Here is a 27,420-nt window from a genome sequence, read left to right on the forward strand (position 1 = left end):
CAAGCTATAACTATATTGTATTTTAAATAAATATTCTAAAAAAAAAAAATATTTTGTGACGGGGCTAGAGCCCATTATCCAATCAGATACTAATGCGTCTGTTGTTCATGATAGTTATCTCTCTATTATCTCTACGAGAACTATCTGCACCATAGTTTGCCATAACAAAAAAATACATCAAAGAGAATAAACAATTCCGGCGCAACCAGGTACCTACCTACCTAATATGATAAGTAGATTTAATGGTTTTGTTTCGTTTTGTTGCGCTTAGATCAAGATCCGATCGCAGTAAAGTTGTTAGTTATTGTTATTATAATGCCTCAGAGGACGTGTGCAAGTCTTGCTTTCAAATAGTTCCTACTTTTTATGGATAAAGTGAACTTTTTTACCTATGTCGTGGGCTTCAACGCATATATTATCATAAACTGCAATTTCTGCCATGAAGTAGTAATGTTTATTATTGTGTTTCGGTCTGAAAGGCGCCGTAGCTAGTGAAATTACTGGGCAAATGAGACTTAACATCTTATTGTTCAAGGTGACGAGCGCAATTGTAGTGCTGCTCAGAATTTTTGGGTTTTTCAAGAATCCTGAGCGGAACTGCATTGTAATGGGTAGGGTGTACCAATTACCATCAGCTGAACGTCCTGCTCGTCTCGTCCCATATTTCATAAAAAAAAAAATGACGTGCGTACAAAGTACACATTGACATGTGAAACTTCTTTGGAAAATTAATTTTTAAATCTCGTTTGTATCAATGACCCTAATCTCTTCCCTAAACCAAATGTTTTTTGTCAATATTAGAAATTATTATTCTACTTACTCGCGGTCACGCGCTAAAACTGCACGATACATCGCTAGTAGGGATCATGTTCATCTTGTTCGCATCCGCGCGCTAAACCTGCACGATATAAAGCTAGTGGGGAAGATGTTCTACGTTTTCGCGGCCGTGCGCTGAACCTGTACAATATAACTCTAGTAGGGAGGTTGTTCTACTTACTAGCGGTGCCATGTGCTTCATCCTACGTTCACCCTTTCACACTCTATCTCAATCGGTCTCAATCTCCCTCTCCCTCTCCCTCTTCTTGGATAAAAACGTCCCACATTTTCGTGACACTTCATTGACACATATAGATACTAAATATCAAAAATGATCTCAAAATCGGTCTCTACACCCACGAGAACCTCGGATACGATATCCATATTGTTGAAATCATAATTTTGTGTGGCGGCCATCTTGGATTTCAAAAACGATCCCAAATTCGTTCTCTGCACCCTCAAGAACCTCGGATTCGATATCCATATTGTTGAAATCATAATTTTGCGTGGCGGCCATCTTGGACCTATTTTTTCGTTTCATCGAGTTTGAAATCACAACGATTCTAAGGAAGTTTCACTTCAAAATGTAAGTTTGGCAGCGAAATATATTAATTTAAAATTACAATAATATATATTACTTATTTATATTGTAGACCAACAATTAAGCTATTTTTATAAGATGAGATACTAGCTGGTTAATTACAGTTTCTTTCCTTTTACTTCTCAGTTCACTAGGTACCTATGTCAAAGTGGATTTATATTTACGTCTACTACGGGTAGGTATGTATTATTTTGTCATTATAAATATCTGTTTAGGTACCAACAATACAAATTTCATGTTAATGTAGACACTAGGATTTGCTAGGCCAGGTTTTACTTTGGTATGTTGGTAATTAATGTGTGAGTATTAAATAAATAATAACCCTAACGTCGTCAGTAGGGGGAAAAGTCACGCGATGAAGATAGAGACAGAGGCAACTTGTAGGTTTATATTTTTATTTACTTAAGTACACCACATCATATACAATACAATTTTCTAAGTCTTATGTTACAATTTACATGTTCTAAAGTATAGAACAATTATGGTGATCAATGAAATTACAAAAAATACTCTCTTATTAATTTAAAAAAATAACATATAATATTGCTACACTAAGTATACAAAATGAGACATAAAAGTACAAATAATAAACTTAACCTATTAATTGAAATAAACTAGAAAAAAAAAGGAAAACTATTTATTTGACTATGTAGATTGAGTACCAGATCAGTGCTTAACAATACTTTCTTTAAATCTGACCAGCCCACTACCGAATATATCGAGCTCTGAATTGGTGTCGTAACTTATTGTAATTGTGTTTATTAAATGTAGGTTATTAGCGCTGCCCGATCTGAATTGCACCTTATTGTATCGCTTCAAGTGTCCCTATTCCTTTAATTGATTTTGCGGTGTAAGCCTTCTGTACTTGTACTATTATATTTTTTTTGTCTGCGGCATAGCCATTCAGAACTCGTAGCTGCGTTTCCCCTACGTTATACCCGCTACATTCGTAGCGATATATCGTAGTGATCTCACACCACCGAATGTGCGTCACTCGTCAGTTCTCCGCAGAAGATTTTTTTTTAGTGGAAAAGGGGATCACCACCGCCCGCATTCTCTTGCAACACCAGAGGAATCATAGGAGCTTTGCCGGCCTTTAAGGAAGGTGTAAGCGCTTTTTTTGAAGGTGTCGTATCATCCTAAAACTCTGCACAAGGAAGCTCATTTCAAATGAGCTTCTACGTACTAACGTGGAAGAAAGCTCCCCGAAAACCGCACTGTGGAGGAGCACCGCTCCAGATGGTGTGGATGATATCCTTACTTGTGGCGTGTCGTGCTTAAGTGGAATTCGGCGGCAGGAATTAGGAAGAAGATTACGCCAGAAACTTGTCATTTACGGTGTAAGACGATAACGATCCAAGTGGGCCTCGCCACAAACTGATGAGCATCAACACGTGACGATAAAACTGTGCAATCGACAACGATTTATCTAATGGAAATTGCAACTGCCTGCACGAACATTAGATCTGCAACAATTTATCATACGCACGATAGATCTGTGTAAATGAGTTGGAATAGATTGATTGCTACAATACATCGCTTGGCTTCGCCGTAGATAGAAGATGGACCCTAGATTTGCTGTCAGCGTATGTAAATGAGATAGCAACTCTGTGGCATGTGCAACATTTTCATGTTTTCGTTCTGAACGATTTGTACAACGTAATAGAAAATAACGTCCCATGTCTTGATAATAACTTAACGTACACTAAATCACTTAATTATGTATTAACAATCAAAATTTATTCAATTACAATTTATATTCAATAGTATTCCTCAACGGCAGCCGTTGTTTGTTGGGTGCCGATGAACTTGATCCGAACAAAAATTCGCATACGCGAAACGCTTACTCTATGTAATTTATGTGTCTCTGTCACATTATTATTGTTATTTTAGGGACGCATCTATTGTTCCTCTTCTATCTACGGGATTCACTATGATGACTCACTGCCAAGCTGCCAAATGAATAAAATTTTTAAACTGTAGATAATTGGGCTTACAACTCATTTTTTTTAAATATAATTTATAATTCTATTACTGTACTTTTGAATATCATTTACCAGATAATTATAAAAAGCGATATATCTATCTACAAATAAATTACTTGTTTCTTTCAATCTTCTCAGTTCTCGGTACTTCGACAAACTGTTAACCTCTATTTTCAGCAAGCACACAAACTAAAACAAAGTGACATACGTATCGCGAGTGTTAGACGTAGCTTGAAATTCACACTAAAGTAATAAGCCTGGCCTGTTTTCATGCGTTGCCTAGAAGCAAGAGGCTCTATCTACACGCATAAATTACCTAAGGCTTAGTCTATATACAGCTAATAGTTTTAAATTTGAAACCTTATATATTAAATATATTTCTGAAAACAATTTTTGCTCCTTTTTAGCGTCCAAGCGGATGATGTCGCGGGCATCACCTTGTTCATAAATATAATATCTTAATTTGTATCAATTTAAAAATTGTATGAAGCAGTGTGTTAATTATTTTCAGATATTTGGGTATTAGAAACCCTTTAAAAAGCCGCCATCATTCCACAAAGAGAGTAGTTGTGATCAAGATCGCTCTGGTGTGGCTTCTCAGTATGGTAGTCTCTAGTTCTATTACTGTATTGGGTAAGAATTATAAATTATTTGTTACTTTTAGAATGCTTTGATTATTTCATTGATTACATAAATAAAAATTGAAAATTTGAGAGTTTAACAAAGCAAACAAAGTTTAACAACGATACGTCATTCGAACGGTTGGCTGAGTTGGAAGAGCGCTCGCAGGGAACGCGAGAGGTCGCGGGTTCGAATCCCGACCCGTTAAAAAAATTGTTTTCAAATTTTTTTTGTGCAATTAATTCCTGAAGTGAGGGTTATCACTTTAAAAAACATAACAAATTACTTCATCAACGGTCTCCTATGGAAATTAATATTTTTTAAGCATGAAACGGAGTAATTTCCAATTCAATACTATATACTATATACAATGTAATTGTTATTAGCTTTCTAGTTTTATTTAAATAATAAATTATAATATAATAAATCTGATAAAAACTTCAATACAACTGTTGTTGCGTTAAATGTTCCGCACAAAAGCCTTTATAGCTGCATAAAACGTTACAGCATCGTAAGGATTTCCTGCATCTCAAATATATGTTATAATTCCAACACGCAACATAGTTACTGTGGTTACCCTAGGGTAACCACAGTAATAATTTCAGCGATTAAGGATGTTTTATTAACTAGTTTGGTTCTACGTTAAGGAGTTTTGCTTGATACTGTAGAGCAAAGCATTTATTGCCTTTTTCTTCCGTGAAGCAAGCGTGATCCCGTAGCTAGTTAAATGACAAGGCTAATAGGGCCGCTGGCAATGCGATGATGCTGAGAATTTTGAGTTCAATCAATAATTCGAGTGGCACTGCATTGTAATTAGAGATAGATATATTATTATATAGAATTTCTATCACTGTTCGAAATGTTTTCAAATCACCATCTGAGATAACAATTCTGTGTATTTCACTCGGAAATGTATGAGTATCTTTTGATTATAGTCTTGGTCATCGACGATGCTTACCATTAAAGACTTACCTTCAACTCATTCTTAGCTTTCAACTGATAATGGAACTGTTTTATTTATTAATAATTGATGTAATCAGCAGATCAATAATAAATTAAAAATATTTGTATTATAGCTTTGTCAAACTAAAAACCACCAGTTTTACCAGCGGCAGGCTCCTTTGCACCGGATGCCGGCTAGATCATGGGCACCATAACGGCGCCTATAACTGCCGTGTTTCGGTATGAAGTGCGCCGTTGCTAGTGAAATTACTGGGCAAATGGGACTTGACATCTTATGTCTCAAGGTGAGGAGCACAGTTGTAGTACCACTCAGTATATTTGGGTTTTTCAATAATCCTGAGCGGCACTGCATTGAAATGGGCAGGCCGTATCAATTACCATCAGCTGAACGTCCTGCTCCTCCGTCCCTTATTTTCATAAAAAAGATAAAGGTATAGAATGTGAAGTCATTGACCCAATTAATCCTTTGACATAATAAATGCAACCGTGTGTTGTTGTTGTAATTGTTTAGAAACTTAATACTCGTAATGAGTAACATAAGAAAAATCACTTAAAAGAATATTCTTTTAATTAGATGAGGTCTAAGAGACGACATAGAGCCTTTGCTTCGTGTATTCTTAATTTTTATTTGTTTGTTTAGTCTCCGGGTAAACTCTAGGGAAATAGTTTTATTAGGATTTTGCGATAAAAGCTACATTCTGTAAAAGATCAAAAATCAAGATTGATCCAATTCAAACATGACGTAGACAGTGATGGTCCTCGTACTGCCTCGTCACTCGTCGGATTCGGCCCGAAGGACCATGTGCAACATAAGACTGTATTTTTGTGGTTTTGAAGAGTCGCCGTCCGGATGTTCACATGATACCAAATTTTCTTAGTAGAGTATTCAAGCATTCTCAAGAATGAACTGGATAAAGTAATAATTTCAAGGAAATGTTGTCAATATCAAGTTCAACATAGAATAATAATGTTTTTTCCATCTGAAAGTATTTACAATAATACTATTGGAGGAAGAGGACAATTAATGAGTTCAACCTACTAGCGTACAGATGAAGCAAAGCCTACAAGACGTTGGCATGAAAGTTGGAATGAAAAATGAAGAAGCATGTTGGGTCCTCACGGACACAACCGAATTGGGCCGGCACGCCCGGAGAAATATCACTCCCCAACTCGAAACCGGCGTGAAATAGCGGCTATGCTGCTGTGTTTCGTCCGGTGACCGGTGTCCGGTCCATCATCTGGCTGCGTGTAGACTGCGATGACCATCCGCGAATCTACGCATGCCTGTATAGGTCCCATAGCGGTAACTCAGAGACTGACCGGCTCCTCGAACACATCCAAATGGCTACAGATTCCGTGTTGGAGCAGATCCCCACTGCAGATCTGAATCTTGGCGATTTTAACGCCCACCACGCCGAATGGCTAGGCTCACGCATCACCGATCATGCAGGGAGATCTGTTCACGACTTCACCTTAGCATACGGTCTGACGCAACTGGTTATTGCGCCAACGCGAATCCAAGATGTGCAAGATCATACACCTTCACTGTTGGACCTTCTGTTGACCTCACATCCGGATGGCCTAGTTTCCGTTGACCCTCCTCTGGGATCGTTGGACCACTGCCTGATCCGGAGCACCGTGCCGATCACGCGCCTAACACGGTCCCGCTTCTTAGGCTGCCGCCGCGTGTGGCACTATAGGTCACCAGAGTGGGACGAGATGCGGTGCTTATTTGCATCCTATCCTGTGGAGGCAGATCTGTTTTTCGCTGGGAGATCCAGATGCCGCTGCTGACGCTGTTGCTGATGTGGTACTGCAAGGTATGGAACTCTTCATTCCATCCTCCTCCGTGCCTATCGGTGGCAGGTTCCAACCATGCTTTGACCGCTCCTGCAAAATGGCCTCTCGCCGAAAGTAGGAGTGCTATGTGAATTCCAGCGAACTTAAAAAACACTTCAATCATGCCTCCAGGTCCTTCAAAAGAGTTATTGCTGACGCGAAGTTGAAGCACATTGGTAGAATTGGCGAGAGACTTGCACGCCTTCCCTCGGGAACTCGTGCGTTCTGGTCGCTCGCCAAGGCTGTCCAAGGAAACTTCTGCCAGCCAGCCATTCCGCCACTGCACAGGGATGATGACTCGCTGGCCTATGACGCGAAAGAGAAAGATGATCTCCTGGGCTCCCTCTTCGCGTCCAACTCGACTCTGGATGACCAAGGTGCACCACCACCGCATATTCCGCGGTGCGATTCATATATGCCGGAGGTAACAATCCGGCATGGTGCCGTGCTTAAGGCGCTTCTTACCTTGGACATTCACAAATCGAGCGGGCCCGATAGCATTCCCCCGATAGTGCTGCGGACATGTGCTCTGTGGAACTGGACTCTCTCATGTGGGAACTGTCGCCGGTCCTTACCCGTCTTTTCCGGCTCTCCTACTCATCAGGCGTAGTCCCGATATTATGGAAGGCGGCTTTAGTGCACCCGATCCCTAAGAAAGGTGTACGCTCAGATCCGTCCAACTAGCGCCCCATTGCCATTACCTCCATTTTCTCCAAAGTAATGGAGTCGATCATCAACCGCCAGCTCTTGGGATACCTAGAGGGGCACCAGCTGATCAGCGACTGCCAGTACGGTTTCCGTCAGGGTCGCTGAGCTGGTGATCTTCTTGCGTACCTCACCCATAAATGGGCGCAAGCGGTTGAGTCGGAGGGAGAGGCGTTGGCGGTGAGTTTGGACATAGCGAAGGCATTTGATCGGGTGTGGCATAAAGCGCTTATAGCGAAACTGCCATCCTATGGGCTTCCCGAGAAGTTGTGCAAATGAGTCACTATCTTTTTGGCTGATCGGAGCATCAAGGTTGATATCAACGGTGCATGATCCGTCTTAAAACCCATAAACGCTGGTGTCCCGCAAGGCTGTGTGCTATCCCCTAATGTTTCTTCTGCATATCAATGATATGCTGCAAATCAGCAATATTCATTGCTATGTGGACGACAGCACAGGGTATGCTTCCTACACCGGCCGTGCCAACATGTCCCGGGATAGCGTCGACGAGAACCGGAACAAACTTTTATCTGAAATCCAGACTATGCTTTGCAAAATCTCGGAATGGGGCCGACAAAATTTAGTCCAATTCAACCCCAAGAAGACACAAGTTTGTGCGTTCACCACTCAAAAGTCTCCCTTTGTCGTATCCCCTCGATTCGAGATCACTCCTCTAAGTGCCACAGCCTGTATTGGAATACTTGGCGTCGATATATCGAGCGACGTTCAGTTCCGTGGTCACTTGGAAGAGAAGGCCAAACTGGCCTCTAAAAAGCTTGATGTACTAAGTAAGGCGAGACAGTACTTCACTAAAAGCCACCGCCTGCAACTTTATAAGGCGCAAATTCGGCCTCACATGGAGTACTGTTCTCACCTCTGGGCGGGTGCTCCCCAGTACCAGCTTCTTCCATTTGACCGCATACAACGAAGAGCGGCTCGAATCATCGACGATCAAGTCATCTCCGATCGGCTTGATTCTCTAGCATTGCGTAGAGATGTGGGTTCTCTCTGCATCTTCTACTGCATTTATCACGGGTAGTGCTCAGAGGAGCTGTTCGGGTTGATTCCAGCGGCCGAATTCTACCATCGGACATTACGTGCAAAGTACCATCCGCATCACGTAGACGTCTGGCATTCCACAACCGCGCGTTTTGTTCGAAATTTCTTGCCTCGCACAGCTACTTTGTGGAATCAACTACCGGCAACGGTCTTCCCGAACAGATACGACTTAGGGACCTTCAAGAAAAAAGCATACTCCCACCTTAAAGGCCGGCAACGCATTTCTTGACACACCTGTTGTTCCGGATGTCCATGGGCGATTGCCTCACCTCTCCCCATCCCGTGAGCCTCTTGCCCGTTTGCCCCCTCTCATATAAAAAAAGAAAGAGTAGAACATTTGTACCGGAGATACAGCAAAATAGAAAAGGTATGGCTGTTCTTGCTGTAACCGATTTTGTTTGATAAGTTGTAAACAGTCAGCTACGCTTGGCATTAGCTCATTAGTATTTTGAATACCAAAACACAAGTTAACGCACACACTGACGAATCAAAATGACAGCTCGTCGATACGTTAATTCTAACCGCCTTATTCACAATAAAATGCTTATCGAAGGTATAAACCTATATTAGTAGGAACGTGTTTTAAGCCTATCGAACGTTCAATAAAATTCCTTAATCATAATTTATTTATTGAAAAGTAATCGTTTGATAAACCTCAGATAACTAATACGTCTCTATAGTACGCAATGTTGCCATTTCATACAAAAATACATGCTTTTAACTGATTTCATGAGGAATTGTCTATAGAAACAAATATATTTTCAATGTCAATAGATTGTCAGTTGTCAAAAGGCGATGTAGAAATATGTTCAAACTTCAAAAATCAAAGTTTTAAGCAATGAGGCTAGTCTGTTTTGATGTGTCTACTGCAAGTCTACTGTGTCTGTAGGTTGGTATGTAATCTAGTAACAGCTATGAACTGACTGACATCGAAAAAGAAACGTAAAATACAAAACAGCTCATCGATGTCGGCCATGTTTTCTGCTATAGAGGTCTTAAAGTAGGGTTATAGAATGGTCCTAGCTACTATAAATCACGTCAGCTTTATCGAAGAGATAATGAACGTTTTAGCTCTAATATGATTTTGAATACCATTTTTAACAAGCGTCTATTAGCGATGTTCAAAACCTCCGATAAGTCATTATGAATAATGTAGTTTTAGTTATTAGCATTAGCATTTTGTAATTTTCTCAGGTCTCATAAACAAAGGGAACATCATGCCAACCCCCGAGCTGTGTGTTATAAACAACAGATTGTTTTGGATATTCGGCTCTTTGGTGGCCTTTTATATTCCGATGTTAACGATGGTGGTGTCATTCGCTTTAACTGTTCAACTGCTGAAGCGACAAGCTATATTGGCTGCAACGCCTGTACCGGGAGGTACTCAGAGAAGGTAAGGATATCTATACTACTTTTATAGAATATAAGTTTGGAGGTTTTTCACTTAATCAAAGACATAGACATGTTTTTATTTCACACAAGAAATAACAAAATATTGCATTACATTTGCATACTAAAACTTCTAAAAATTTTTGGAAAATAAATAGAGGCATTATATTCGTGTTAAACATGTAAATGTGCCTCTATATTTTATAATACTTTTCAGACAAAATATCAATATAATTCCATGGAAACAAACATTAGAATCTGGTAATAAAAATCGGTCATAAAATCGAGGGTTAAATCATAATATCACATGGTTCATAAAATCACTTATATAATTTTTGTTTTCTCTTTGTACTATAAAAGCTTATAGCGAAACTAATAGATTTATGGTAAATAATGGCGTCAAATTTACTATCGCATTCAAATACGCGAAAACAATAAAGTTTGAATATGATGAAGACAAATTTGCAATTTTGCAAAAACAGGACTTCAAATAGGATAGAAACAGCAAACTGATGATATTGAGGTATGATGATGTCCTCCCAGACGTATCCGTCGACGGCGACACCCTTAGCTCGTCTTCGCCTGGGCTCTTGCATGAGTGCGAGCATGACTCTAGTGCGGAAATGTATGCTGAGAATACTGTGGACAGCAAGGCGCTCCAATCAGTCAATACTTTTGGAGCTTGTTTTATTTTGAATTAGGACACGACTGGCCACAATTTGCGGTCAATATTTCTTAAGCTATTTCCGTTATATAATGAGGAAGAACACAAAATTTTGGAAACGTTAATCGTTCTTGGATATACTGAAGGTAATAAAACTCGTGGCCGAAGCCCCACGTTGACTTTCCTAAAGGCGAAGAACCTCCCGAAATTTTTATAACATGGTGAGAAATGCCCATCGAATTTCTTCTATAGGAATCGATGGCGGGTGTGCATTCATGCCTTGGATACACCAATCATGATTATCAGTCATGATAGATAAGATGAGGAAGTTGAAGAATTTGTTGTTTTTTATAAATAAGTCTGATTTAAGTTGATTTGATTGTTTTTTAAAATGACACATTTAAATACAATACTTTTTTTAACGTAATTAAAAGGCATGAATTTGTTGCTTAATTTTGTGTTTATGATTAAACACAAAATTTAGCAACAATTTACACCACAAATTACCAACATTAATGAGATAAATTAACGTGTAATAAAAGCTTCACGTAAGCAACTATTGCATCGTTGCAGAATGTTGTTATCAATTGACGCAACAAAAAACACTCATACACATACCATCAAGATTGAATGAATGGTTTCAAAACACATAAAAATATCTACTTTATGATTTTTTTCATTTCTATTATAAAAATAATCCAAATGTAAGTCGCATAAATCAGCAACATTGACTAAATATTGATAAAGATCAACTTTGATACTTGGATCTTCAATAAACTTCATTGTTATTGATTTTGTAATACTCAAGAATCAAGGAGTCTAAACAAATCAATCCTTAACACCTCATATTTGCAAGAATAATGTAAACTTTGGAGCATCACTCTGGGCTTAACCCATTCCAAAATCAAATCCTAATCTAAGCCTTCAATAAAAAAGCTGCGCATGAAGCAGTAGCGTTACATAGGGAAAATTTACGGATACTAACCTGGATTTTAAAAGGCACTGCAGAGTAAATAAACACCTCTCAATCCCACATACACTTCCTCTCTGAATGTGGTACTCCAACTTCCTGTTTGCTCACGTTGCCATATGGCAACGGCATGAGGCCACCTTGTAGTACGCTGTAATGAAGTTAGCGCACAAGACATTTAGTACCCAAACTTATCATCTTTTTGGAAGACCAGTGCCTCAACCACTTGGGATATACGTTGGTTCGATACAAAACAGTGAGCTATAAGACACTATTTAAGTGATTATCACAATGGATCGCATTGGTTGTAGTGAAACAAAGCCAGTCTGAAATTAAAATGTATTAAAGCCGCTTTACCTACCATAACCCTAATATTGATTTCGAAAAAGCGTTTAAACAAAAGAAAAATTTCATCAATTCAGAACAATACATTCCAAGTCATTATCTTGAACTTGAAACCCAGCAATTTTATTAATGATCTAACCTTCATTAATTTATACTCATAATCTATATCAATCAATCAATCGAAATCACTTTATTCATGTAGGTCACAGAAATGACACTTATGAATGAAAAAAAATCTTATTGAATCTACAGCTACTTCGTATAGGGTTGAGCTAATGAGGAGAAGTAGCAAGAAACTCAAGCCACTCTTTTAAATCAAGACTTACATTTTCATCGTTTTACAAATCATTTCTATTACAATATAATATATAAAGTGATGCAACAAAACATACTCAAACGTCAAATAGTATCTGTCAATGCCTTACACGAACGAGTAAGTCAAAAAAATAATGATTAATCTATATATATAGAATTTAATAACGAAGATTCACGCAATTACAATATGTATTAAAATAATTGTGTCCGTATCGGTCGGTCCATTGGCAATTTGGCAATGAACCTAATCTTCTCGTGATATAACTGTTATTGAAACCATAATGAATCTTCCATTTAGGGGTTCATTCAAAACTCAACTGTTTATTGTAGATTTAATTAACTTAGCCGTATTCTTTTTTTCAGTTCGTATTTTTTCCAAATAAATAAACTATCAGATTTCAATTGTTATAGTAAAGTCATATAAACTCGCCCGTATAATTACTGATTGAATAAGATGGATGCGGTAAATAGGAGTCGAATAGCGAATGGTTATGAGAGAGATAGAGTAAATTGGGTGATAAGTCCGTGGCTTTTAAGAATTATCCTCTTCTAAAAAGGCAATGAAGCCAACATACATTATATCATATCTCTAGTTTCGATTAAGCATTAATATGTAATATAATCTGATATATTATTTCTAACAATGATTGTTCTCAACCCAAAAAAAAAGCGGAGGTAATATGGGTATATTCTTTACGTTTTTATCTCATAACTTAGTGATTTTAGTTTGGCACCAACTCACGATAAATTAATTTACTCAATCAAGATCTAATGGGCCTGGTTTATCAAAGTGTTTAAGGTAAGGTCCTCGTCTTTACGTGTACAGTTCATGTATGTTTGCGACAGCTTGACGTTTGGCTAGCTTTAAACATTATGATGTGAAACACGTGTCCGTTAGAGATTTGGGAACACGAAAGATGGTAATTTATAATATGTTAGAATATTCAACGGTCAATACAAGATTTTGCATATTAATTCATAAAACTCTTAATTCTTTTTACTTTTCTGCTTTACAATAGGACTAATAATTTCGTAGATTAATAATATTTTCGCTAAAGGAAATGCGGCGCATTCGACAATAGTTCAACATCGACAGTACGACGTCTGAATACCAGAAGCTCACCAGACCTCTCACCGGGGTCGACCAGACATATGACATGGCGTGTAACATCAGTCACCAGGTAATGAGACTTTATCTCATTAGGGGCTATATTTCACCGGGACACTGCGTGACTGGTTGAGCCGCCATGGCGTCCGTAAGCTACCGAACTGGACACCAGAGTCATGACGCGTTCGGGCTGGTCGCGCCACTTAATTTGTTGCGCAACCAAACGGACACCAGATGAGTAAATGCGTATAGAGCTGTATATATTAGGTTGGTAGCGGCGGCTGGTTGGGTCACCGTGGTGTCCCAGTAAATAATAGCCCTAAACTTTTTGAAGACATTCATATATTATGTCATTTTGACGTGAATAACTGATTTTTCTTTCTTTCTTTCATTAGTATTTATCACGTATTTAATAAAGGTCACAACACAACAAGATCGGCATGAGCGTGTCCCACCCACAACTAAGCTACATGAATGGATGTGGCAACGGCATGAATTCTGGTTCTATGAAGAGCCACGACGTCGGAACTCAGACACCAGACAACATATCTGCAGAGACAAGAAGAGCCAAGATGAACCCTCTAAAGATTAGTCTTGCAGCGCCAAATGCATTAACTTTGAGGTGAGTGTTCGAGATAGATTGCGCAGAACCAATATCCGCATTATATATATTTACATTTATAAACGATAGCTTATAACTTTTATAAAAAACATTTTTACGACCACTTGAATAGAATATATATTCAATTATTTCACTATAATCACGACTATATACAAGTAATACTAAATGATTTATAACAATAGGGTAGTCGGCTGACCAGCAGCCAGCACGTCCGATACTTTGGACTGCCCCAAACAAGAACTGGCCAATAGCTGAGGCTTGACAACAATTCGTAGCTGTTACCCTACTACCAATCGTAATAATACGAAACTACCAACTTCTAATAAAGTGACATCACTAAGATTTTGCATGTGTTTATATAATATTACAATTACTAAAAATATACTTATTAATAACTAAAACAATATAATATTAACAGGTAACAAATTATTCTATTAATATTAATTATCATAATTGAATGTTTGTACTAATTGGAATGTCCATATAACTATAAACCATAACACTTATGATTTATTATAAAGTGTTAGCGTGAAGTTTCATTTAATAATAGTTAACGTAACGTGATTCTCATAAAAGCTATCGTTTAACAGTGAGTCACTTGTTCTCTTAGAACTGAGATTAATTTTAAGCTTACGACTACTGCAAATTTCACAGTCGGCCACTCCTGATATCTTTTTTATTATTATGTTTCAAGATCCGATGGCAATCCAATATTTTTACGTTGAACAGAATGATGTAAAAATAATGACATAAACAATATAAGAACACGAGCTCAACAATAAGTAGAATTGATGTTTAATAAAAAATAAATAAAATTAATTTAAGTTTAAGTAAAACTAAAAAACATGTTTTAAAAGCAGCGAGTTTTTTTATTAAATATGGAGGTTCTTTAGCGAAGCAAATACGTTGGTTTAATATAATTAAACAAAAATCTCTCGGTTTTTTAGCTTTTAGTTATTTATACATACTATTTGTTTTATAGTTTCGTAGTTTCCGACTTGCCTATCACCGCCTTTTTCAAAAATCACCCTGTAAACCAATGACAAAGGCTCATGATGCCAATTAGATTTTTCATCATGTTTTCGTGGGACGGTCGCGCACTAAATTGTCGGACTATTTTTTTTTGTCGAAAAGTGCCGAGCGCAATTACGAACCCACTCAAAATTTCGATTCTGGAATACCAGAATCCACAACGGGTTGTAATGAGCAAGGCGTATCATTCACCACAACTTAAAACAGTTCCCATTCAGAGAGTCTCCAGGGATTTTTTAAGGTTTTCATTTTAGAAAATAAAAGTTTGTAAATTTAAAAAACGATTTACATTTCAGAGTTGTGTAAATTGCCAAGTTTATATTTTTAAGTTACACATAGTATTTTCTTTGATAAAAGCAAGTCTTTTATATTTTAATTGTAGATACTTTATGTATACGTATATATATAGAGCCTTGCTGCTAGACAACGGATAAAAACAGGCCAGGCTTTAAATTTTAAAAAGTTAAACTTTAATATTTTCAAGTTATTACATTTTTTTTAAATTAAACAGGTTTCTAAAGAATCGCAAGAAAGGAAGATCTTTATCTGCAAACGCGGTTGCTAACGAACAGAAAGCCACCAAGGTTCTAGGACTTGTCTTCTTCACCTTCGTGCTGTGCTGGGCGCCATTTTTTCTACTCAATATATTGTTTGCTTCATGCCCGGCCTGTATTGTACCAGGTATACATTACTTATTATTAAATAAAAAAATAAGAACAGTCTTAGGGCCGATTTCACCAACGCTATATAAATCTTATTCCTGAAATAAGTTGGTAGTAACTCGCGAGTAAAAGCATTTAACGTTTCATCAATATTTAATCTAGGTATAAAACCTCTATACTAGAATAACTGTATCTGTGACGAACGTTGTACGCACAGAGTACATCATAATGTACAGAGGCACGGGATCACTGTTAACTCAAATGTCAAGTTAACGTATTATCCGAACAATTAAAAGAAAGTAGAACGTGGCACTGTACGACAAACTTCCTTATTTTACTTGGGTGCATTACGCATTTATTCAATCCATTCCTTCAACGTCATAGAGTAGCTATGCGAGTGTAAGATATCTATTTCTATAAATTATTCTATATTATCTATTAATTGAAGTTAACCATCCAGAAAATCGACAGTGTAAAGGTTTAAGGGGATAGCTAGTATGGTGTAAATTCAGAGTTGGTGAAATTGAGCCTTAGAGAAATTTCCTTTTGTAGTTGTACTGGATCTGTCATCGTAACTATTATTTCAGATCTTATCCTATCATCAAAACTATTAACTCAGATCTTATCCTCAACATAACTTTTAACTCAGATCTTATCCTCATCGTAACTTTAAACTAAGATCATATCCTCATCTTAAATTTTAACTCATATCTTATCCTAATCTTAACTTTATACTCAGATCTTGTCCTCAACATAACTATTAACTCAGATCTTATCCTCATCGTAACTATTAACTCAGATCTTATCCTCATCGTAACTATTAACTCAGATCTTATCCTCATCGTAACTATTAACTCAGATATTACCCTCATCGTAACTATTAACTCAGATCTTATCCTCATCGTAACTATTAACTCAGATCTTATCCTCATCGTAACTATTAACTCAGATCTTATCCTCATCGTAACTATTAACTCAGATCTTATCCTCATCGTAACTATTAACTCAGATCTTATCCTCATCGTAACTATTAACTCAGATCTTATCCTCATTGTAACTATTATTTCAGATCTTATCCTCATTGTAACTATTATTTCAGATCTTATCCTCATCGTAACTATTAACTCAGATCTTATCCTCATCGTAACCATTAACTCAGATCTTATCCTCATCGTAACTATTAACTCAGATCTTATCCTCATCGTAACTATTATTTCAGATCTTATCCTCATCGTAACCATTCACTCAGATCTTATCCTCATCGTAACTATTAACTCAGATCTTATCCTCATCGTAACTATTAACTCAGATCTTATCCTCATCGTAACTATTAACTCAGATCTTATCCTCATCGTAACTATTATTTCAGATCTTATCCTCATCGTAACTATTAACTCAGATCTTATCCTCATCGTAACTATTAACTCAGATCTTATCCTCATCGTAACTATTAACTCAGATCTTATCCTCATCGTAACTATTAACTCAGATCTTATCCTCATCGTAACTATTAACTCAGATCTTATCCTCATCGTAACCATTAACTCAGATCTTATCCTCATCGTAACCATTAACTCAGGTCTTATCCTCAACGTAACTTTTAACTCAGACCTCATACTCATCTTAAATTTTAACTCTGATCTTATCCTCATCGTAACTATTAACTCAGATCTTATCCTCATCGTAACTATTAACTCAGATCTTATCCTCATTGTAACTATTATTTCAGATCTTATCCTCATTGTAACTATTATTTCAGATCTTATCCTCATCGTAACTATTAACTCAGATCTTATCCTCATCGTAACCATTAACTCAGATCTTATCCTCATCGTAACTATTAACTCAGATCTTATCCTCATCGTAACTATTATTTCAGATCTTATCCTCATCGTAACCATTAACTCAGATCTTATCCTCATCGTAACTATTAACTCAGATCTTATCCTCATCGTAACTGTTAACTCAGATCTTATCCTCATCGTAACTATTAACTCAGATCTTATCCTCATCGTAACCATTAACTCAGATCTTATCCTCATCGTAACTATTAACTCAGATCTTATCCTCATTGTAACTATTATTTCAGATCTTATCCTCATCGTAACCATTAACTCAGATCTTATCCTCATCGTAACTATTAACTCAGATCTTATCCTCATCGTAACTATTAACTCAGATCTTATCCTCATCGTAACCATTAACTCAGATCTTATCCTCATCGTAACCATTAACTCAGATCTTATCCTCATCGTAACCATTAACTCAGATCTTATCCTCATCGTAACCATTAACTCAGGTCTTATCCTCAACGTAACTTTTAACTCAGACCTCATACTCATCTTAAATTTTAACTCTGATCTTATCCTCATCTTAACTTTTAACTCAGATCTTATCATCATCGCACCTATTAATTCAGATCTTATCCTCATCGTAACTATTAACTCAAATCTTATCCTCATTGACGCCATTAACTCTGATCTTATCCTCAACGTACCTTTTAACTCTGATCTTATCCTCATCGTAACTATTAACTCAGATCTTATCCTCATCAAAACTATTATTTTTGATCTTATCCTCATCGTAGCCATTAACTCTGATCTTATCCTCAACGTAACTTTTAACTCAGACCTCATCCTCATCTTAAATTTTAACTCAGATCTTATCCTCATCTTAACTTTTAACTCAGATCTTATCCTCATCTAAACTTTTCACTTTGATCCTATTCTTATATTATCTTTTAATTGTATATTGTTTTAGAGCACGTAGTCGACGTTTGTTTGTGGCTGGGATATATGTCATCCACCATCAACCCAATCATTTATACTATCTTCAATAGAACATTTCGGACGGCTTTCTTACGTCTGCTGAGATGTCGTTGTAGCCGGTGAGTTTATCAACAAATTTATCAATTATATCTATTCTAAATTAAAGTCACTAACAATTTGTTATATTTTAAAGTGATAAACGTCACTTCTGGGATTAATTACATAAACGAAATTTGAAAACAAAATTTATGAACGATGCGGGACTCGAACCCGCGACATTCACTATATATATATTTATATTCCAATATAAATTTTGTTTTAAAAAACTTCTAGTGTATTTTAATTCAGTTGACTTTGCTTGTCATATACATGCTTATAAATAATTTAATCTTAACCAGTTTTACTTTTAAACAACAAATGAAGCAAAATCTATTAAGCTATGTGGTAGCTGCTGAAAAGTTAGGCAGGCTAGCTAGTATATACCTATACTAATATTATAAATTTGTATATAACCCGTTTCAAAAAAAATTTTTCACCAGGGTAAAAGTATACACTTTTCTAATGCCACTGTTGAGGCATTATCTATAAATAAATTTAAATGTTTTATTAAAAAATGGCTCCGTCGTAAATCCTACTATTTCATCGCTGTATATCTAAGTGATCGGACAGCTTAACAATCCAATAATAATGACAGTAGAATATTGTATATTTTAATCAAAACAGCGCAAAAAAATAATGCTGGGAGAGTTTCCTGCGCCGCTTCTTCTCACACATAGTGCCATTTGTTTTTGAAGCGGCAGTAGTATTAGAATTAATGTCATCAAAAAGAATTCTAAAGGAATCAATTATGAGAAAATAAATGCCTTTTATGGCTTTTTAAATGAACCTAAATTAAAATTATGTAAATTAGGTAAATGATTGTAGTTAATATTGGTTAGTTACATTTCAATGTTGATGAAGCAAGGAATTATATATTTAACCTCATACATTATTTATACTAAATTTAGCGCGGAAATTTGCGACAAGTATCATATAGCATAATCATTATCATAAAGTTTTGTTTACTGATCACAATACATTTTCAAAATTGACCAATATCTATTAATTAGTTGACCGATAGAATTAGTGAAATGTTGGAGTAGTATTACTTTTATGTTTAATTCAATTAGGTACTATACTTAGATTAAGGGTTGGATCCGCTGCGCTCCAGCTAGATACCGCTCTACTCAGAACAATAGCTTTTTTATTACGGCAACTAATAGATGCTTGTGTGCGTGGCATCTTGACACGCAATGGGATCTTTCAAATTGCGTAACATACGCTTCGTGTTATTTTACATTGAAATTAATGAAATACAAAATATTTACTGATGATATGTGATCCCAGTGTCTTTCTTATTTCTTGTAGTATTCTTTTTACAAAGGTTTACTACGCAACCCAGTATTTTAGTTTCAATTATTAGCAAAGTTTAACAGAACATCTGGCAAGTCAACGTCACACATTGTTCGAGACTGAGAGACTATGAGTACTCCCAGTTGGGCGTAGTATTAGTTGCCGCACTTTGCGACTACGCCTGCGGAATCTAGTTGGTGCGCAGCAGAGAACAAACCATAATCTAAGGAACTATTATAATTATGAGCTTACGTAATTTTTGTTGAATTTTAGTGCTATCAAATTTGTTTAATATATGTTATGTTGAAATATATTTAAGGTTATTGATTTTTTATATATTATAAAGGTACATATAAAATATATTAACACTCTCTCCCTTCCCACTCTCACAGCAACCTTTTTTTAAGCGCTCACTTTTACAGATAAGCTATCCAATTTAGGTTGATAAGTTAAATTACCTCATGGTACTATAACTATACAATTTTAGACTTGATTTGACTTCAACTTAAACTCGATAGCATAAATTACACCCTGGTATGAAATAGCAAAACAGTTCATTTTAGGTCGTCAATTGAATCGTAATAACAGTTCATAGTAGGCCCTCTGCAGTTAAAGTTGCTCCGAACAAATATAATTTAAATTTGAGTGACTTGTCTGTTAAAAGTAGAGATAACTTTTGAGATGTCACTTTGGTTGGCAGTTGCCTTAAGTAATTTAACTTTACAATATAAATGGTTTAAGGTAGTCTTGAGAACTAGAGCCGAGTTAAAAAAGTGAGTTTCGTGGTAAGCCACGAATGTAGAAATATTTTATAGGAATTTCAGTAGATCTATAAATTTTATACTCTTTATTATACTTACGTTAGAATAGGTATCAGCATTCTGGTACATTTATCTTGAGCGGTTTGCGATACTAATACGCAGGATTATAAGCGCGATGGTTGATAATGTGTCAATTTCCTGGCATATCCTGACAATCGTCAGGATATGCCAGGAAATCAAATCTTTTCATCAAGAATGGCACTCGTAAGACTTTCATCCTATGCGCTTTCCAAGAACCCTTATAAATCTTTTATTTGTGTGTACAAGCGTACGGTTCACCTGATGCTAAGTGATCATCGCCGCCCACATTCTTTTGCAACACAAGAGGAGTGTTGCCGGCCTTTAAGGAAGGTATACGCATTTTTTTGAAGGTGCCCTTGTCGTATCGTCCCGGAAACACCGCACATGGAAGCTCATTCCACATTAATGATAAATTAAAAATAAAGGACCTTAAAATATTTTATTTAAAAGACCTTCAACGCTAACAATTTGAAACAGAGAACTTGATCCGTCTATCAACCATCACACATCGATACATTCACGAACTTTTCGCAAGGGGCTTTAGATCGATTGCACAGAATCCATTAATGCCACGCGATTTGTCCATTAACTTAAGCAAGCGAGCTTGTTGAAATTCAAATTCAAATATTTTACCCATAAGAAAAGATACTCGTATGCCTCGAATTTGAGAAGAACAAGTAATAAACTCAGCGGGCTTCTTTCATTTAATAAAATTATTGGATTATAATCAAATTCTTTGATTAACGCGAGTGTTACAAATTTAAATAAAACGGATTAAAACGCGTGTAATTGTAACTGTGTTTTTACATTAGATTTTTCTCTCTCTCTTGGGATGACTGGGGGACTGTCCCTCTGAAAACGAGATCTGGAAAGGTCTTAAAACGTTGGTTTAACTTAAATAATAATAATATATACTGACTTCAGTAAGGCTTTTGATCGAGTGTGTCATAGTGTCTTGATCGCCAAATTATCAGCTTATGGTATATCCAACATATTTTTGGAATGGTTAAGATCATATTTGTCTAGTCACTACTTTTTTGTAGTGGTGAATGGCTTCAATTCCTCTCCTCAATTTATTACATCTGGTGTACCGCAGGGCTCTCATTTAGAGCCCCTACTTTTCAATTTTTTTATTAACGATATCGTCAATTCCATAAAATCATCAAAACCTTATCTCTATGCCGATGACTTGAAAATATTAAAAGAAATTAATTCAATTGAAGACTGTACCAGACAATCAGATCTCGAGAGAATTACTTTATGGTGCCATTATAATGGTATGGTATTAACCTCAGGTAAGTGCCACTTTATTACTTTTTCACGGAAAATTATAGCATTAATGGGACTTCTATTCATAAGTTAAATCAAGTTAAAGATCTGGGCATTGTTTTTGATGCTAAGTTAACTTTCGTTCCTCATATAGAGTATGTTACCTCTCGGGCATCTAAAATATTAGGATTTTAATTAGAAACATACAAGTATTTCGTAACAACTCCTTAAATATTTCAATTTACATTTCAATTTACTCATTGGTACGGAGCATATTGGAATATGGAGACCTCACTATGCGACACACATGTTAAGAATAGAGCGAATTCAAAAAAGATTTATTTGGCATTTAATTTATTCGAACGGACTTTCAAGAAAAAGTCTGTCTACCTATGCTAATAGACTAGTTTTTTTCAAAATGGCTTCCTTAGAAGACAGGCGAACTCTAATCGATCTTATCTTTGTATTAAAACTTTTAAATGGCAAGATTGACTGTCCTTAGCTTCTGAATAAAATTAATTTGTCGTGTCCCTAGTAGATATCCCCGGAAGCAAGTTATTCCGCTAGTTCCACCGGTTCGAAGATGTATGTTTGGAGCGAACTCTCCTATTCCTAGGCTGTGCAAGATGGTAAACATATATAGCGATTACATCGATATTAATTTCACGACTTCTGTCCATACAGTTCGTAAATTATTTGTATGTAAGTTTAGTGAATATAATGTAGTCATTATAATTATGTTTCTTAGTTTTATAACATATATAATAATCTTAAATAATAATATTTTAAAACCAAATCATTTAACCATTATTACTTGTTAGCACATATTTTTTTTCCTCTTGAACTAATATTTACTTCGTGAAAATTATTATAGCATGTGGTAGATACCTGTAATTGTTTGTTACATTAAATACAATATATTTAGTCTGTATTATAAATATATAACGCATCAATGTAAACAAATGTTGGTATTTGTAGATAAATAAATAAATAAATAAATAATAAAATGTTACTTTTACACAAAATCTAATGTTACAATTACACGCGTGTTAATCCTTTAAAAGTATATTATTTAAATAAATACAATCAAATTCCCCACTCAAATCAAATCAAATCAAAATCAGTTTATTCACGTAGGTCACGGAAATGACACTTATGAATGTCAAAAAAAATAAAATATTTTTCTTATTGAATCTACCGCTACTTCGTAAAGGGTTGAGCTAATGAGAAGAAGTAGCAAGAAACTCATTGCCACTCTTTTATATCAAGATTTACAGATCATTTCAATTACAATATAATATGTAAAATGCAAATAGTCAATGCCTTACACGAGTAAGTCAAAAAAGTAAATGTAAATTAATACAAAATTTATTGAGGACAGTAGCTGCATCATCCACATACACCATAAATCAATAAAAAAAAGGTATTCTGTGAGCATTTTATAAGCGATTATAAATAAATAAACATATATATATCCATACATATATATATATACACAATAACTTTTAATAATCTGAAACCGAGTCTCCGGCAACAGGATCATCCCGCCACCACAAGCAGCGCCCGTTCACGAGCATGACGCATGAGCCTCCCTCAACCATATTTTAGGGAAGGGGACGACCCGTCCCATGTTGCCGCCACAAGCAGTGACATTTAAGCGAGCATGATGAAACCTGTTACGAGAACTCAGCAAACAACAATAAAATAATCCTAATACATCCATATTATCCTACATATCATGGAATACTCACCAAATACCTCTACTTACAATTTGACAATTCTGCTTAAACTTGTAATTAATATTATATTTTTACTAACAGTAATCAACAGCTCAATCCTTTAGGGTAATCAAATCAAAATCACCTTATTCAGGCAGGTCAAGGAAATGATTTTTTTTTTATATCCACCTCCTTTGAGGGTTGAGCTTTAATAAGAAGTGGCAAGAAACTCTTTGTGGCAATCACTCACAAATGATTTCAGTTACAATATATGTAAAGTGATGCAGCAATAATAGTCAAACTACAAATACTCAAAAAAAAATATAAATTAATACGTAAAAACAAGAGCTATTGAGTACATTCACGGCCGACTACTACTGTATCAACAATAATACCAGGCCATGGTACAGTAGATGCATCAATTCACACACAGCGTAAATAAATAAGGGTATTTAGCGACCATTTTATTAGTAATTATAAAAAATATAAAATTTTTAATTTTAAGATCATGAGGTAGAGTTTCCGGCTACAGGATCATCCTGCCACCGCAAGCAGCGCCCGTTCACGAGCATGACGCATGGGTCAGCCATCGCCTCCCTCGACCATATTTTAGGGAAGGGAACGACCCGTCCCACGTCGCCGCCACAAGCAGTGACATTTAAGCGAGCATTATGAAAACTGTCACAGGAACTCAACCAAATAACAAAAAACAAGAATATATTTTAGATGAACACATCTAAAATATATTCAACAACACTCACTTAACACCTCTACTTATAATTTGACCATTTTGCTTTTGCTTTTTCTAGTGCAAGCAGAAATTCACAGTTTAGAAGAAAAAAACACACATTTGGATCATTATTGATCTGAATGCTTCTTTCAGTAAATGACCCTGAGCCTTACAAAAATATGTTGGGTCGAAAATTTTGTGCGAGGTTAACATCTAGTAGATGCATCAATTCACACACAGCGTAAATAAATAAGGGTATTTAGCGACCATTTTATTAGTAATTATAAAAAATATAAAATTTTTAATTTTAAGATCATGAGGTAGAGTTTCCGGCTACAGGATCATCCTGCCACCGCAAGCAGCGCCCGTTCACGAGCATGACGCATGGGTCAGCCATCGCCTCCCTCGACCATATTTTAGGGAAGGGAACGACCCGTCCCACGTCGCCGCCACAAGCAGTGACATTTAAGCGAGCATTATGAAAACTGTCACAGGAACTCAACCAAATAACAAAAAACAAGAATATATTTTAGATGAACACATCTAAAATATATTCAACAACACTCACTTAACACCTCTACTTATAATTTGACCATTTTGCTTTTAGTATAAATTATCAATTTTTCAAAAATTATTCATAATTATAAATACTATTATATTTAATTAAGGGTAACTAAAGCTCAAATCTTTTAGAGCAATTAATACCCATGCTTTCTTATCATCTAAATAATCCTTTAAATTGTAATATGATTTTTCCATAAGTTTATGTTTAATATATTGGCTTTGAACTTTTTGAGGGACATTTCCATTATGTTCTCAGGAAGCTTATTATAAAATCTAACGCAATTACCGATGAATGACTTGACGAGTTTACTAAGCGTAGAAGTGAGCACTAAACGACTTATTAACTTAACCGAGCAGTAGGTATAACAAGCTTTTTTTTTTCTAGTGCAAGCAGAAATTCACAGTTTAGAAGAAAAAAACACACATTTGGATCATTATTGATCTGAATGCTTCTTTCAGTAAATGACCCTGAGCCTTACAAAAATATGTTGGGTCGAAAATTTTGTGCGAGGTTAACATCTATTTTTCCTAGCCTCCTTGATTTAAAACGCTTTTGTTGAGTTTTTCTTCCTGGTCGTACTTCCTATTCCTGTCAATCAAGCCAGCTCCCAAGTTAAGTTGACGGAGTTATACGTATTAAAATTGTATGACGATTGTAAATCAAAATGTAGAACGCACGGCACTCCATTAAAACTCTAGTGGCCTTCGGATTGCTATTACTTTATATGTTACTAACAAAGGTGGTACCTACCTTTGTATTCCATATAATGGATATGAAAAATAGATGTTGGCCGATTCTCAGACCTACCCGATGTACACATAATGTTTCATGCAGATCAGTTCAGCCGTATCGGAGGAGTTAGGTAACAAACACCGGGACACGAGAATTTGTTGTTTTTTTTTTATTAAATCTCTTTATAAATAAATAAAATCAAAAACTCTTGATTACATTGAACTGTTCCTTTCTACCCTGAAACGTTTAATTTTATATTTCGTGCCCAATAATTAAAATTTGATTAATATGTCTTTTATTTTCTGCAGGCGAGGTAAATGTACGCGCTACCAGACGGTCGGGTCGGCGCGAGGAGCGTCGCAGCTCTGCGCCAGATCAGCATTACCCCTCGCCATCTCACTGCGCCCGTCCGGCATGCTAGCGGCGACAGACACGCACGAAACTGCCGAAACCGAACTCATTGATACACCACTACGAGATTTCAACAATCGATATTAGATTTGAAATGTTTTCTCAGTACCTGTAAATTTAAGATCATTGAAAACCAAAAATATAAATGTTGTACAAAGCATTATTACTATTAAATTAACAAATTATCATAATATACAATGAGATGAAATTATATCAGTCATATAAACATTTTAAAAATTTTGTAATAAGTCTTAAAATACAATTTTACAGTAAAGTGATGTTAGCTCGTTCAAGAGTTATTATTCCACGCCATCTGCATCAAAAAATATTAAGCAAACAGATTAAAACATCCAGTTAGTGAAATACTACACTCCATCATTTTAAAATTTGTATACGCTGTTATTTGGACAGTTTTTCACTGAACAGTTTGTCATTGCGTGGCCTTGTATTCAAAGTGCGGTCAAAACACGACTGTATAATAACGGGGGAAATATAATTGTTTGAATTATTTAAAATAAAGTATTTATATTTACTATATATGTTTATCAATGTATGTAATATAAGTAACGCTGTCATGTTATTGAAGTTGTGATTCTAGTAGTATGTACAATCCCCTTAAGGTCACTGAAGTATCAATGTAGTAATATATTTTATTTGTAGTATATCGCATGAAATAGTAATGTGCAAGCATTATAGTGTGTCCGTTTGAAGGGCACCGTAGCTAGTGAATTTCGGACTAATAAAACTTAAGGTCGGACCGCAATAGAGCGGCGCGTCAATTCACGTTGCTCCACGGCACCTTCCGCTTACAACTGCAATTACTGGCAGCTTGTGCCATTTCTATACCAGAAGGCCTACCATCAAATGTTAATTAGCGATTCAATTCCGATGCAGTTCAGCTTAGGTACCTAAACTGAATCGTTCGTTGTCTGTGATCCGCGGCGTGAGTAAGAGATGACGATGTACAGTCGTTGGATAAGTCTGTCTCTCTTACTCGAATCGTAAGCGTTGCGTTTCGAAACCTATAATGATATTATATATATTTGAATTAAAAATTAAAGGTTTGCTTAGGTGTTTTCGTAAAAAAAAACAAAATGATTCACTTTCTGCTAAGAAAGTAGCAACGATCTAAAACAGTTTGCGATTCGATTTCCGACTTGATTTGACGGCAACCTAAATATAAAGGATAGCTCTAATGAATCATCGTGGTGTAAAGCAGTTCATTTTAGGTCGTCAGTTGAATCGCAATAACAATTCATGGTTGCAACGTTACAAGATGAGCAATAGTGACGAGGAC

General features: G+C 36.0%; 1 protein-coding gene across 1 annotated transcript; it reads left to right on the forward strand.

Moving 5' to 3' along the window:
- The first annotated feature begins 9,730 nt into the window (after nt 1-9,730).
- LOC126970945 (D(2)-like dopamine receptor) lies at nt 9,731-27,420 on the forward strand. The gene is made up of 6 exons (XM_050817088.1): nt 9,731-9,982; nt 13,331-13,453; nt 13,799-14,002; nt 15,546-15,715; nt 18,457-18,583; nt 26,021-27,420. The coding sequence occupies exons 1-6, from the start codon at nt 9,807-9,809 to the stop codon at nt 26,208-26,210; spliced, it is 990 nt and encodes a 329-aa protein (XP_050673045.1). The 5' UTR covers nt 9,731-9,806; the 3' UTR covers nt 26,211-27,420.

The sequence above is a fragment of the Leptidea sinapis genome, chromosome 22, assembly GCF_905404315.1.
Source record: "Leptidea sinapis chromosome 22, ilLepSina1.1, whole genome shotgun sequence".
Classification (NCBI taxonomy): domain Eukaryota; kingdom Metazoa; phylum Arthropoda; class Insecta; order Lepidoptera; family Pieridae; genus Leptidea; species Leptidea sinapis.

What these genes read in the sequence shown, in the direction of transcription:
- LOC126970945 (XM_050817088.1), top strand. Translation starts at nt 9,807, where the DNA reads ATGCCAACCCCCGAGCTGTGTGTTATAAACAACAGATTGTTTTGGATA. An exon ending in CCAAATGCATTAACTTTGAG is followed by an intron (nt 14,003 to 15,545) that starts GTGAGTGTTCGA and finishes TAAATTAAACAG; the next exon opens with GTTTCTAAAGAATCGCAAGA. An exon ending in CTGAGATGTCGTTGTAGCCG is followed by an intron (nt 18,584 to 26,020) that starts GTGAGTTTATCA and finishes TATTTTCTGCAG; the next exon opens with GCGAGGTAAATGTACGCGCT.